Genomic DNA, 14,665 nt, shown 5'->3' on the forward strand with positions numbered 1-14,665 from the left:
CTATGTTCCTATGCCTAAAGCCTATGCCTTTGGCATTGGATGCCTCCGCATCTAAACATGCTGCTCAGCTGAGCTGAAGTTTCATTATTTGTCAATGCTTTAGTCTTGATATTCACCCACATGAATTAGGTTAGTGTTGTAGCCTGCATTAAATAATATTTCAATGGGAATGGCTAGGGCTGAATGATCTATTGTTTTAAGATCAAAATCGCAATTCGGAGAAGACAATCACGTGATCGACTAAGGTGCGGTTTTGAAGATGATCACGGCACTTTTCCCCTGTGCAGCCAGTAACAGTCGGTATCCAGTCCTACTCCCGCTGTGCACTGTGTGCAGTAACAGCTTGCCGCTCCGTACACAGTAGCGGCGGCTATCAACACTCCTGGCATCTAACGCTCTCCTTCTGCCTACGTCTTCAGCTGGGCGGGCGGGCCACAAAGATCAGTTTAGAGTCCTTCCGTAGCTCTCTGAGAATCTGCAGGCCTGTCATTCAAGCTTCGACCAGTTATCAAGCCTTAGGATTAATCACAGCTTTGCCTCCTTTGCACAGTAACAGACAGACAGGAAGTCTGGATGAGGCACAATGTGATGTGGTGATCTGCAAAGCTGTTGAGTGCTGGCCTGCTGGGTACTGTGCATTTGTGCGAAGGAGCTGCGATTAATCCTAATTCAAAATTGTGGTTCCAGGCTTGATAGCTGGCTAAAGCTTGACTGATGGGCCTGAGAAGGAAGGACTCTAAGTTGCTCTCAAACTGATCCTTGTGGCTGGCCGGCCTGCCCAGCTGATGACGCAGACGGAATGAGAGAGTGAGCCGCCAGGAGTGTTGAAAGCCTCTGAGCTGCCGCTACTGTCCATGGAGCGGCGAGCTGTTACAGCACAGCGGGTTGCAGGAGAAGGACTGTACTGACCTGTTCTCTGGCCATCCAGAGGTGGTAAGAGTAATGGTCTTAGCGTGAACTGAGCACCGGGATCATCCTTTGTGTTGTTTTTTCTTTTTGAGCCCTGGGACTGGCTCCGTATCCCTAAAATTCTGAATCAAATCCGCAGTTTCTGACAGAAAAATGGCAATTCAATATTTTCCTAAAATCGTTCAGCCCTAAGAATGGCTCCATATTTCATTCACACAGTTTACATCAAGAAGTCTTGAGCATTGTCTTTGTACCTGTGTTGCAGTGCTGTGCTGTGCATACAGGCGTATCGCCCGTACTTGGTGACTTCTGCAGAAAAGAATAACACGCTGACTGTTTCTTTTCGTTGCAGAGGTTCTTTGAGAATCTGAACCCAATGGGGAACACGCCTGAAAAAGATTTTACAGACTATTTGTTCAACAAATCTCAGGAGATCGAACCAAGAGGCTGCAAGCAACCGCCCAGATTTGTAAGTCTTTGTTGGTGAATCCTTCCCCCTACCCCAGCTTCTTCCTCCACCAGACCGTTCCAGCCCTGAGGCCCCCCAAATTTTTACTGTGCATGCTGAGAGCAGTGCAAGCTTGTACTGCTCTCGCAATTGGCATGTATGGTCATTGCCGGCTGGAGAAGCCCTCTGCCTGGGTTCTTCCCTCTCTGCCTGGCCATTTCCCTGTGCTTCTCCACCTCCTCTGTGGAAGTGACATATCTTTCTGGACTGAACTGGTTGGCTTTTATGTGCCTGAATACGATGCCATGGTGGCACTTCACTTTGGTGAAAGATGCAGGGGAGCACAGGGAAGAGGCAGAGAGCTTCTTCTGTCCGGCAATAATTATATTTGTCAGTTTCTGAAAGCAGTGCTGCCTGTAGTACTCTCAAAAAGCAAAACAAACGTTTTACGGGGGGGGGGGGGGAATGCGCTTTTATGTGCTGAAGACTAGGTACCGGTACTTAAGTTTTAATGTGGGGCATTTGGTCCCGCTTAAAAGTAAAGCCTTGTATACATGCTAGACAGAGCCCTGCTGAGGAGGCTGTTGGGGACCATCTCATCTAAAAGCCAACATTTGTACAGGAGTACCCCAAGGTCACTTACAGATCTGGCTTTGGAACAGCTGAAAAGTTAGACTACTGGTTTTCACCTCCGGTAACTACTTATTATTTAGTTTTTCAGATTTAGATTGTCTTCATTCATTATGGGGTTAGTATAATGGTTTAAAGTATACCTTATTCCAAAGGAAAATTTAAAAACGGGGAGCAGCATGTGTAGTGGGCTCTCCTCAAGTCCATTGCTTATCCCGTTCTCCTCCGACAACCTCCATTACTCTGTATCGACCCTCTGAAGCTACTTCCTGGTCGGGAGGGTCAGCAAAGACTGCACAGGTGTTGCCTGGAAACGCACGTCCTTGTTCCCGCTGCTTAGAGCGCTCTGCGCATGCGGACTACATCACAACTACATTGTGTACATACAGATGCGCCTGCACAATCAAGGATGCGCATCGCCGAGCAGCCTGCTCCCTCCGTTTTAACATTTTCTTTTGGCCTAAGGTATCCTTTAAACCATGATAATCTATTAAAGTGGTAATAAAGTTTAAAAGGAATGATACGCAGTTGAGCTAAAATGTTCTTTCTTCCAGCCTCGGAAAACAACGTATCCCCTGAAGTCTCCAGGCATAAGACCAAATAGCGGGAGGCATTTGTCATCATCCGGCACCCTGCGGGGACACCCCACCCCTCTGGAGAGAGAACCCTACAAGATCAGCTTCAGCAGAATTACTGAATCTGAACATGAAGCTGCAACCTCTCCACCCATTTCCCCCAACACCCCCTCCACGCCTCCAGTGTCTGCATCCTCCGAACTCAGTGTCTTCTTCGACCTCAACAGTTCCTACGGTAGGTTTTCTTTCTTGCATCTACTCCTCTTTACTCTTTATCATTTATTATTGTTATTTTGTATTTATATGGCGCTAACATCTTCCACAGCGCTGTACAGAGTATATAGTCTTGACACTAGTTGTCCCTCAGAGGAGCTCACTATGTAATTCCTTACCAAAGTCACATGTCCACTGTAGTCAGGGCCATTTGTAGGGTGAAGCCAATTAACTTATTTAATGTTTTTGGGATATGGGCGGAAACCAGAGTGCCCAGAGGAAACCCACATAGACACGGGGAGAACATACAAATTTTCTGCAAATAGTGCCCTGGCTGGGATTGGAATCGGGAACCCAGCACTGCAAAGCGAGCGTGCTAATCACTATGCCACTGTGCTCTTTGTGAAGTTCTACTCATTCAGCCCTTATTAAAATTGCATAACAGTCTTTTTCATGTAATATGTTCAGTGCCGGGGATGGGAGACACAATGAGCAAGAGGTGCCCAAACAATAGTGGTCTTTCGTATTTTGTGTTGGTTATTTGGTAATGTAGCATAGTGTTTGAGATGGTCAAACATTCGTCTCAGACAGTGAAAACGTACCTTCAGTATATTTATAATTAAAGCCAAATGTAACCCAAAAATGAAAGATGGCCATATACTACTTGATCTCTTCAATAGATTAGACATTAGATACAGTGAAAACTTTGAATCTAATGGAAATCTACTACAGCTATTGTTTTTTTTAAATCAATATTATGATTAAATTATGAGTCATATGCAGATTAGAAAGATCCCTACTTGCCATGATTGATCCCTGTGGTCGCTGGTAGCACCGTTCGATTTCTGGAAGACCGATAGACCTTCCGGCTGGTCTCCGCTCATTTAAAATGTGTGCCGCTAGACTGCTCAGTGTCACAGCAGAGCGTATGCTCACCTATCTTCTGGTGGCCTCCTCCGGTGTCCTGTCTTCTCTCCATGGCTGCCGGGGTGTGCAATGTAATTTGTGGTCGTGTGTATGATACCGGGTCAATGGTGCACCGGTGTCCGGCAGGGATACAGAGAAGACACAGAAGGTGGGTGCGCCAGTGGATAGGTGAGCATACCCTCCTCTGCAACACTCTACCATCTAATGTGCTCCTCTGAGCTTTGCAGAGACCTGGGGAGGCCGCTCCACTGATAAAATCTTTGCACAGCTCGTGGCAGTAAAAGGTGCCTCTCTTATCAGATTTCAATCAGAGATGGATCTGTATGATGGTCGAGAAGTTTATGGACACCTTAAAATAGTCCAGTGTCAAAGCATATAAAATGGGTTACTTTTGTATTTACTTTTTTTATGAACATTAACAATTTTCTCTGTCTTACAGGCAGCAACAGCATTTTTGCCCCAGTTCTTCTACCGAATTCCAGTAAGTCTATTTAATATCAATATTGTCTATCCAGTTTGCAGTTAAACTTTCAATGTCTCATCTTGCCATATAAAGTTATAATGACCTGTCGGCTCCGTTTCTCTGGAATCCCTCCCAGAACCCCGTATCTGCCGGCTTCCATTGAGTAGCCCCGCCCCTTGCTGAAAAAAAGGCCATGGTATTCTCTAGCCGAAGTAGGGAAAACACCATGGCGTTTTTCAGCAGGGGGGCTCTGGGAGGGGATTCCTGAAGTCAGGGAGTTACAGGACTCTGGGAGGGATTCTAGAGGAACAGAGCAGCCAGGCAATTATTACTTTTAGTTTCAAAACATTGTCTTAAGATTTTTGAAGAAATCGAACAGCTTTGAGTAGACCCTTAGCAAAGGGCATATGATCAAATTATAATCGTAACAAACATTAACAAATAGAAATATGCAAGACATATCATGTTGTTCTAAGGATTATTGCAAACAAAGGATGGGCGTTGTCCCTAGAAGGAGAGGGCACAGGAGCGTAAGCCCAGAGAAGTGGAGGCCAAGAGCCAAGGTTGCCAGGTTCTGGTGAAAGGTAGAGTAGTGTCATTAACAATGGCTAACAATCTCTCAGAGATTAGTATTTCCATAATTATAGCATCAGTAAGTTCGAGGGAAAGATTGGGTTTCGACCATTGTCGGGCTATGTGCAGGCGAGCTGCTTTGTCCATATGCTGTGCCAATCTATGTTGTGGGTACTTCCACTTCTGTGGCTTATTGCCTAGTAATAATTGGAGTGGGTCGGGTGAAAGAGGTAGTTCAAGTGCTGTGCCAATGGCAGAGGCAATTTGTGCCCAGTACTTTTTCACAGTTGAACAGAGGCGCCATATGTGAGCAAGATCGCCAGTTTGCCTGCATCCCTTGAAGCATTTAGGAGAGTTGGTATTTGAGATGTTATGCAACCTCTCAGGAGTAATATATGTGCGATGTAGAATTTTGTAGTTCGTCTCTATATGAGAAAAATAGTTGCTGCCTTTCGCCAGGGTAAGACAACAGTTAGACCACTGACTTATAGTTAGTCTGGCCTAGGTCGTCTTCCCATGCTCTCATCGATCTAGTTTTGGTATGTTCGAGGGGCTGAGATTACAGAATATAAATATGATATAAGGCCGCCCTCCAGTGGTCTCTACAATTATAACTTTTATATGAATAGACAATACATTGCAAGTTTAATTGCAGACTTAAAAGGCTCTTCAAAGCGAACCTGAACTCAGAACTTCCTCTCTGCTCTAAAAGATAAGCAACAGCATTATAACCTTTAAAGAAAAACATTTCTTTGTTACAGTTGATACAAATCTTGCAATAAATCTGCAGTGTGTCTTCTTCCTGCTGTCATGGGAGCAGGCATATTGTTAATATCCCGTGTCAACAAATTAGCTGCTCTGCCAAGGCAGATGAGATTTCTGAGCTGACACAGCTAAGAGAGAAAATTACAACTTGTGATTAGACACAGATGAGGGAGAATTATACAGGCTAAACTCTCTAAACACATACAGAGTGCATTTCTCTCGGTTTTCCTTCTCTCCTGCGCAAGAGTTCAGGTCCACTTTAAGAAAAAAATGCATGTAGTAAAATAATGAAATTATTATTTTATTTTGAAGCTATTCATAAATATGACGGTATTGTGATGTTATCACAGGCCCTCTAGTGGCCGGACCGCTCAATGCCTTCCAATGTATTTCAGCCCACAGACGGTCCAACCTTCTGGACGCAATCCATGAGCTGAAACTGCTGGAATTGGGCAGCAGACAGGCTAGAAGGAAGCTTGCGAGCTACAGTAACACAAACTACACACTAGTTCAGGATACAAAGCTGCCACCACCTCTGTAGAGGACAGAGGACCTATTCTCACTGATTCTAAGACCTGCAAATAAAACGGTTAGAACACACTATTCTAACTATAACAAACAATCTTCAGGTAGTGTATCTTCAGAAGCAAGGATTCCTTCTGGTTGGCTGAATAGTAGGGTGCAGCTGAGAAAATAATTGACTTAAAGTATTGTAACAATTAGACAATGATAACCCAGTGTAAAATGAAAGGGAAAAAATAAACAAAAATGGATACTTAAGTTCAGAAGAAATGTGTCCCTTTGTGTGGAAATTCAAGCACATGGAAAGCTCTTTGTTTCCGGATCAGAGTTCAGACAAATTGGCAGCTACGTGCAATCCTTACCAAGGTAAATTGAAGGACTGGGGTGGAGTCTCAGCCTTGTCCTATTGAATGATCCAGCTTTTAGGGCGGGATCTCAGGCAGCCCCTAGACTGGACTGGGCGTTATTATTTTTTGGGCGGGAAGCTTAAGCCCAACAAATATGACATCTTCTATATTTCAGCACACGCTTCTCGCGCACAAATAATAATCACAAGTTCATAATACTCAACAAATAGACGTTGAAATGATATTAAACGTGGATAACGTAGGATGTTCAGTTACTGAGAAGTTCAATAACTCAGTGGCTGGGTATGTTGGCGGCATAAATTATATATTAGAATACTCAGCGGATCCTGACCAACAATTATATCATTTCCATACCTATCATATGTATGGCATCGACTATCAAAACCAAACTTTTGGCGGCCACATGTTTAATTTACGCACCACCCTTAGGGGGAGACCCTCAGGTACCCTGAACAATATTCATACACAAACTTCAAACCCGAGAGTCTTCATGTGCTTCAATTGAAGCACTAAGACTCTCGGGTTTGAAGTTTGTGTGTGAATATGTATGGCATCCTTTACAAGGCACAAAAATCATATAATAGATTTATTTCCAATACACTTAGAATGGCTCCAGTATTCCTGCTATCCTGCTGTAAAATCCTTTACTGAAAGGGTAACCATTTGGTGCTGCTGCTAGTGGAGCTTTCACACCTAGTTGTTATCAGGGCCGGATTTGTACTCTTTACCTCCCAAGGCCACTGTCAGCAGCCACCATCCTTCTGTATAGGTAGCCATATGTCCCCTTCCCTCCAGGCTTACAATAGCCTTATCATAGTTCTAGTCCTTTTACCGGAAGTATTCGGTGACTCTAGCTACATGTGAGCCATAAGCTGTCACAGGTTTTGGAGTGCTGTTCAATATAGTAGGTGGCTGGATAGTGTAATGGTTAAGGGCTCTGCCTCTGACACAGGAGACCAGGGTTCGAATCTCAGCTCTGCCTGTTTAGTAAGCCAGCACCTATTCAGCAGGAGACCTTAGGCAAGTCTCCCTAAAACTGCTACTGCATATAGAGCGCGTCCTAGTGGCTGCAGCTCTGGCGCTTTGAGTCCGCCAGGAGAAAAGCGCTATATAAGTGTTTGTCTTTTAGTATATTTATTCATTGAAAAGTATCTGTAATGCACCCCTTACTTAATTTTTATTCCATTTTACAGAGTCTTTCTTCAGCTCTTGCAATAGTCTGTACAGGCCAAATGAAGAACCTCTGCTTCCTCCTCCGTTGCCTCCACGCAAGAAGTTTGATCCTGATACAGTAAGCCTGGTATTTACAATATTCTGCCAGATGGTGGCAGCACAGATGAGTTTTAAAGTGAACCCGTGCCGAAGCTTCGGTTCCAGACAAGAACTTATCCTGAAGAGAAGGAAGCCTTAGGATCCCTTTGAGGTTTCCCGCCCTTGTCGGAAGCCCCCTGTTGCAGAGCGTGGCCTCCCCTCCACATTGGGGCTGCGCAGCTCCACTTCCTTAGTCATTTGCATGCTGTAGCCACGGGAGCCTGCCGCCCGCCCATGCGCAGTAGTACGGAGCCCACGGCTCACTACGCATGCGCAGACGGGCTTAGTGGGATATTGCGCTTCCATGAATAAGGAAAAGGGACTGCGCGGCCCTGATCTGATTAGCGACAATGCCTTGTTGCTAATCTTCCGGGAGGCTACGCTCAGCGACAGGGGGACATTACAAGAGAGAAGAAAGATCCTGAGACTTTCCTCTCTTTAGGTGAGTATCTGATTTTGGGTACCCGAGCTTCAGCTCGGTACACTTTAAGGCGCTCATACACTAAACCATTATTTATTTTCTCTTCAGACCTTTTTAAATTTAATTTTTTGATTGTATTGCCTGAAAAATCAAACCTATCCACTATACACTGTATTTTCCAACATGATCAAAAGGTCAAAAATTCGATATATTTTTCCCGATCAGATTTTTTCTTTTTGAACGGGAAAATTGAGGTTTTTGATTGAGTCATGTATGGGCGCCTGAATTATGATCAGATCAATGCATTGGTTCTGGTGTCTAAAGTGTCTCAGATTTCGCTTGCAATCTTAAGGTAGCCATACAGCTAGCGATGGTGGGCAGATTTGACCAAGAGGCAAATCTAATCGAATCTGATGAGAGAGAGGTCTGTCAGCTGCCCATACACCACAGGCCGATTCCCGATCAATTTCATGCTGAAATTAATCCGGAATCGGCCTTGTGTGCAGTATCCGCCTCCTCGCCGACCCCCTAAGGGGTGCCTTGCCTCCCCAGTGCTTAGTGTTCAGTGTTGTATACATTACCTGTCCGCTGCTTGACCTCCGCTGGTGCCAGGTGCACTCTCACTGCACGCGTCTCATGTGGGTTGTCGACCTACGCCCATCCCGTTACTCGGCAACCATGTGGGGCGCACATGTATGCACTGATGAGTGCGCCTGGGGCCAGTGGATGTCGCAGACCGGTAATGTATAGCTTGCACTGGGCACCGGGGGGGGGGGCATTAAACATTGGGGGGGACAATGCCGGGGGTTTCATCGCTTGTCCCGATATCCCACACCATTACCGCCGGGCACCTGATTGAGCAGGTTGGCCCTACATCTTGCAGCATGTCTGATTGGTTAATGTGACCGATTTTGGCCCGAAATTGGTCACATTGTTGGTCGGGCATGCACTTGGCGGCACCGAGGTGGTGTGCTGATGGGGGTGGCCTGAATATTGTGCTTACTGTGTTCCAATTTTTTATCGGTTTCAACCCTACTGCCTGAAAATGAAACTTCTCTTACTGTGTAGAACATAATTTGGTCCATGCCATTTTCTGACTGGCTATCAGTATGGAGATGGTGGATACTGGGAGTGTCTAACACGACTACTACCTGTACTCTGGCAGCATATTGAAACTCAATCTCAGCAGCTCTGTAATTATGACATTTTTTTCTCATAAATGCATCCAAATGCTTATTGTTTTTCATAAAAGTTGAAAGGACATCCGAGGTGAAAATAAGCTGATGAGAAAAACAATTGTATCTATCTTCCTCCTCCTAAAAATGACTTTTTTTTTAACCACTTGTCGACCGCCCACTCATAACGTGCGTCGGCAAAGTGGTAGCTGCAGGCTAATTGATCAGGAAACAGCCGCTCACGCAAGCGGCTGCTTCCTGTCAATTCACGGCGGGGGGCTCCGTGAATAGCCTGCGGGCTGCCAATCGCGGCTCGCAGGCTAAATGTAAACACAAGCGGAAATAATCCGCTTTGTTTACATTTTTACAACGCTGCTAAGAGTAGCAGCTTTGTGCTAGATCAGCGATCCCCGGCCAATTAGCGGCCGGGGATCGCTGTCACATGACAGGCAGGAGCCTGTTAGAGGCTGCACAGGACAGATCCGTTCCTGTGCAGCCTCCGATCTCCGGGGCAGGGAGGGAGAAGAGGTGGAGGGGGCTTTGAGGTGCCCCCCCCCCCCCCGCCACCCACACGCATGCAGGAGCGATCAGACCCCCCCAGCACATCATCCCCCTAGTGGGGAAAAAAGGAGGGCAATCTGGTCGATCTGCCTGTTATTTGATCTGTGCTGGGGGCTGTAGAGCCCACCCAGCACAGATCTTCGAAATCAGCGCTGGTCCTTAAGGGGGGGGGGGGGGGTAAAGGCTGAGTTCTGAAGTGGTTAAAGATATCCCACAGTTTTCTTTTATATTTAAAATTAGTTTTTACTGTTCCATTGTCTCTGCTCAATGACACCTTCACTGAAGTATGCCAGAGCTCAAATCTATGAATTATTGACCCTGTTTATCTCTTTCCTGCTCTCAGAAGCCATTTACTGACAGGAAAGTGTTTTATGGCTGTAATTACTTATCAGTGAGGGTTATGCTATAGTCTGACCCAGTCCGACCTGGTCCCAACCCAGACAGAAACTTTCACTTGCATACCTGATGTTTAACTCTCAGTTGTCCTTTAACCTCCTTGCCGGTCTGATTCTTTCCAGATTTTAGGGTTTAAAAGAGGTGCAATTTTTTTCCACTCATTCAGACCCTAAAACCTGAAAAAAATCATTCTGGCAGGGAGATCTGCAGCATAATAAAAAATTTACCTTCCTGGGCTCCAGCGTCGCAGTTATCATTTTGACCACAAGAAGGCGCTAATATACATATAAACAAAATTCTCTATATTTCTCTAATATAGAGAAGTTTGTTTTAAATATTAGCCCCGCCCCCGATGACATCACGCCGCCACCGCCACTCCGATGGCCGCCGGGTCCCCGGAAGAATAGCGGGGACATGGGGATCCCGGCGGCCAGGGAAAGACCCCACACTGCCGGGGAGAGAGGCTGGAGTCCCGCTGCACCGCGCGATCGCGCGCAGGACTCCACAACTGATAGGTAAAGCGCTGCACTGCCTACCCCGACCTGAGCTCGGGATCACCGCTAACAGCTTCTTTTTTTTTTACCCCGAGCTCAGGTCGGGAAAACCGGCAAGGAGGTTAAGCACAGTTATTGCAAAATAAAAAGGAACATGTCTGCTGCACCAATTTGCACATCCACCTTGGTAGTGACCTCCAGCTGCCCATTCACCTCCATATTTAGTTTAAAGTCCTGCCAGGCTACTGGAGACAGACCTTCATGATTGGTTAGCAGTCGGTATGGCTTCAGTTTGCTCATCTCCTCCTCTCCCACTTCCCCACTTCTAAAGGTTACTGGCTCATACTGACTGGGATTGATCAGACAAGTTGTATATTCCTGAGGAGGAAATGATGATCTATGAGTTTGTTGAAAAAGCTAAAACAATTTAGGGTGGATTTTTTTTTCAAATCTAGTTATAAATATTAGTTACAAATCATTTAGAAAAAAAATCTGGAAGTAAATGAAAGGTGATCCAGAAGCGAGCGACCTAGTGAGACCTTTCACAGGCCGACATGTAAGCCGTAAGGCTGGCCTTGATGTCCGTTATGAACTGGAATGGCTGGTGGGGGTTATACAGGGCTTTAGAAGCCAGACTGTGATTCCAGAGACTAGGAAGAAATACTTATAAAGTACCCTATTTTTCAGACTATTAGACGCTCTGGACCATAAGACGTACCTAGGTTTAGAGGACACAAATATACTAGACCTTGGTGCTTCCATGGTGCAGGACCGTCTTGTGGACCCCACTTCTCCCCCCCCCACCAGGCTTACTCTATCCCAGCTACACTAGTCCCTGCTCCCCCCCCCCCCCCCAACTAGCTACACTAACCAGCTACTCTTATCCACACTTCTAGCTATACAATGCTAACCAGTGATGCCCTCCCCTATCCAGCTGGCACACACCATGTCCACTGTCTCCAGTCGCTGTAATGGCAGATTCTGTCCTCTGAGTTCTCTCACTGCATGATCTGACAGCGCATGTGCCCTGGGGTTACGCAGTGAGAGGGCACCAGTAAACCAGATAGGATGGAGGAACTACCATTGTGCTCTGCATTTTCTTCGGGGTACCCACCATGCCACACACCTGGCCACACATGCAGACTAACACACACTCTCTCTCTCTCTCTGTACTTTTGGAGGAGAAAAAGTGCATCTTATAGTCTGGAAAATATGGTAAATTCCCTAGGAATGTGTTGTAAAAATACCTCATTTTGTAATAAGTACATAGTCCAAATTGACTTATTTTGTACCAGTAAACTCCTTTTTTTTCCCCCCTCAGGCGAGTTCTCGATCAGATGAGGATCCACCTGCCATTCCACCCAGATTGCCTCCACCTCCAAAGATTCAACCACGGGTTCCTGCTTATACTGGACCCTTTGATGGACCGTTGCACAGCCCTCCTCCTCCTCCCCCAAGAGATCCTCTTCCAGATACTCCTCCTCCGGTCCCGCTCCGGCCTCCAGAACACTTTATAAACTGCCCCCTCAATCTTCAGCCTCCACCCCTGGGACGCCTCCATCGAGAGCAGGATTGGTTTAGAGAGGCCAGCACTGTCCCTAACTCTCCCAATACCCCTCCCAGCACCCCGTCTCCAAGAGCACTACGCCGCTGCTGCGGCCTCAGCACCAGTCACAACAACCTCCTGCAGATGACCGCCCCGCCGGTTCCGCCACGGCAGAACTCCACTCCTCAGCTACCAAAACTGCCACCAAAGACTTACAAAAGGGAATTCTCCCATCCTCCTTTGCACAGACTAGCCTTGTTGGAAAATACAGAAACTCCACAATGACTACAGCCATTACAGTCCTTGACACTGGATAGGGATCAGAAATGGACTCTTGCTCTTTTTTTGTGTTTTTTGTAATTTATTTTGATAAGGCACTGTATTTTCCCCTTATGTAACTCAGGCACTGCTTAAGGTGTTGCTGGCAGTCTGACCAGAAAGGGGTTAACCCCAACGCTCTTAAAGTGCTACTGATCAAAACAGCATGTGCAGGAATGAACTCCATGGGAGAAGGACTGTTCTTAAACACATTATGGCCTTTAAACACTAAAACAGCGTGTAACTGCCTCAGGAGTAACCTGTCTGCTATGTTTTGAACACAGTGCTTTTTTTTTTTTTATGTATGTAAAAAAATGTTCAGACTTTTTTTTTTTTTTTTGCACTGTACCCTCCAGTAGACCAGCTCAATAAGCGAGTCCTATAATTCTTTTTGGAATATTGGCTCTTTTTTGGAGGGAAGACTTGTTACAGTAATTTAAAGCACTAGTGGCCTTTTTTTTTTCTTCCTTTAATTTCCAGACCACATACAGGAGATACAGCATCATTGCACCCTCTTAGGGTTCTTTCCAGGTTATATCATTCCATTTATCCTCTCACTAAACTACGGTCAGGACCAGCATGATCTGCTTGTGTCTCCCAACGGGTTAGACGTATGCCTGTTACATATGCAAAGTGGAGGAAGCCATTTTGTGAGCTGACATATTGTAGGCCTGTTGTTCAGTTAGGCCCTGTGATGCCATATTATAAGGTGAAGTGTTGTCATGGTTTTACTGGCTTTTAACATCAGCATAGGCCACATTTTCAAAATGGATTCCTCCCTTTCTTGCTTCCTTGACTAAGGCCTTCTGACTTCACGAAAGAGGTCTGGAAAAAAATTGGAGCCCCGGTGTAAATGCAAATGCACTACCTGTCTGTCTGTTCACAAACACTACCTAAGGAAAATCAAACACTATCGATTACCCGAAGAATAGTATTAAGCATGCAGTGTTCAAATGTGCCTTTATATTTTATTTTAGCAGGTTAAAAGCCAGATTGTGCTCATAAGTTGCCTTTTTCTGAGATCAAAGCTATCTGCCACGAATGTACTCTAAGAACACTTTGTCTTTCTCCTTTACTTGTACTGGTTTCTCCTGTACTTAGTCTTTCAGGTGTATTGGGGAATCAAAACTGTGTTTTGATTTTTTTACTTTTTCTGAGCAGTTCTTCAAGGTCATTCATAATTTCTCTCCTAAACTCAGGCAGCCAGGAGTTTTTTTTTTTCCTTTCAGGCAGTCTACAGTCATCTCTGTACAGGAAAAAAAACTTTCAACTGACCAGACAGTGGTATTAATTTGTCACCTTGCTGAAAGGGATGACAGAGACACTAAATAACTTGGTTACTCTGTAAGACATTTTGTTTTCAAGCCAATGTCTCTGAAAATGTAATCACTTTATGTTCTTTGTGAGTGGTATGAAGAGGATGAAAATGAGGAATGCAGCTATTGGGTTTTCTAAAACATCCAGTCCTTGCACTGTGTATATAACAGTTGTTCTTTTCAAGTGCTGCTTTACAAATGTCTTTGGTGATTAAGACAGCCATTTTGAGAACAAATGGGAAGAAGCCTGTCTCATAAATATTTTTTTTTTCTCAATATGGCTGTCTACATGATGCATAAACGCAGACCAGTTTTATTTTGGCGTCTTGGGACCAGTATGCATGATCCTCAGATATTATTCCCACTTTTTTTGGTGTGGGGGGGGGGGGGGGGGGTAGCAGAGACTAACTTTGTGAGGCTATTTTGAGGTAAAAGTAGTTCCCAGTTGTTCAACTGGGTAGTAGGACTAATGTATCAAACCTCAGAGTGAGGAGCAGATGCCACGGTACTGACCCATCCAACACCTGTTTAATCTTTTTAGCCTTTGCTTGTAAAAATGAAAGGTAGAGTGATAATGGTTACCATAGGCCAAACTGATTCATTTTCTTTTCTCTAAGCAGATCTAAAGTCAACCAATAAAAGCAACCACAATAGGAAAGTCTCAGTAACTACAAAGTTTTAAGTCTGGTCTTTTAAAAAAAATAAGATTTTGAAAATAATTATTAGTTGTGCCT

At 45.2% G+C, this 14,665-nt stretch overlaps 1 protein-coding gene across 2 annotated transcripts in view; it reads left to right on the top strand.

Annotated features, from left to right (window-relative positions):
• Window positions 1-14,290, top strand: part of LOC137533041 (son of sevenless homolog 2-like) — a 119,333-nt gene extending 105,043 nt beyond the window's left edge. Inside the window, exons 19-23 of one of the 2 annotated variants that reach the window (XM_068254179.1) lie at window positions 1,262-1,378; window positions 2,542-2,797; window positions 4,142-4,183; window positions 7,587-7,693; window positions 12,073-14,290. In XM_068254179.1, coding sequence (XP_068110280.1) covers window positions 1,262-1,378; window positions 2,542-2,797; window positions 4,142-4,183; window positions 7,587-7,693; window positions 12,073-12,582 — 1,032 coding nt within the window. In that variant the 3' untranslated portion in view covers window positions 12,583-14,290. The remainder of the gene's footprint in view (window positions 1-1,261; window positions 1,379-2,541; window positions 2,798-4,141; window positions 4,184-7,586; window positions 7,694-12,072) is intronic. The other variant, XM_068254180.1, reaches the window with a different exon arrangement.
• Window positions 14,291-14,665: the final 375 nt, after the last annotated feature.

This window comes from Hyperolius riggenbachi, chromosome 9 (genome assembly GCF_040937935.1).
Source record: "Hyperolius riggenbachi isolate aHypRig1 chromosome 9, aHypRig1.pri, whole genome shotgun sequence".
NCBI lineage: Eukaryota > Metazoa > Chordata > Amphibia > Anura > Hyperoliidae > Hyperolius > Hyperolius riggenbachi.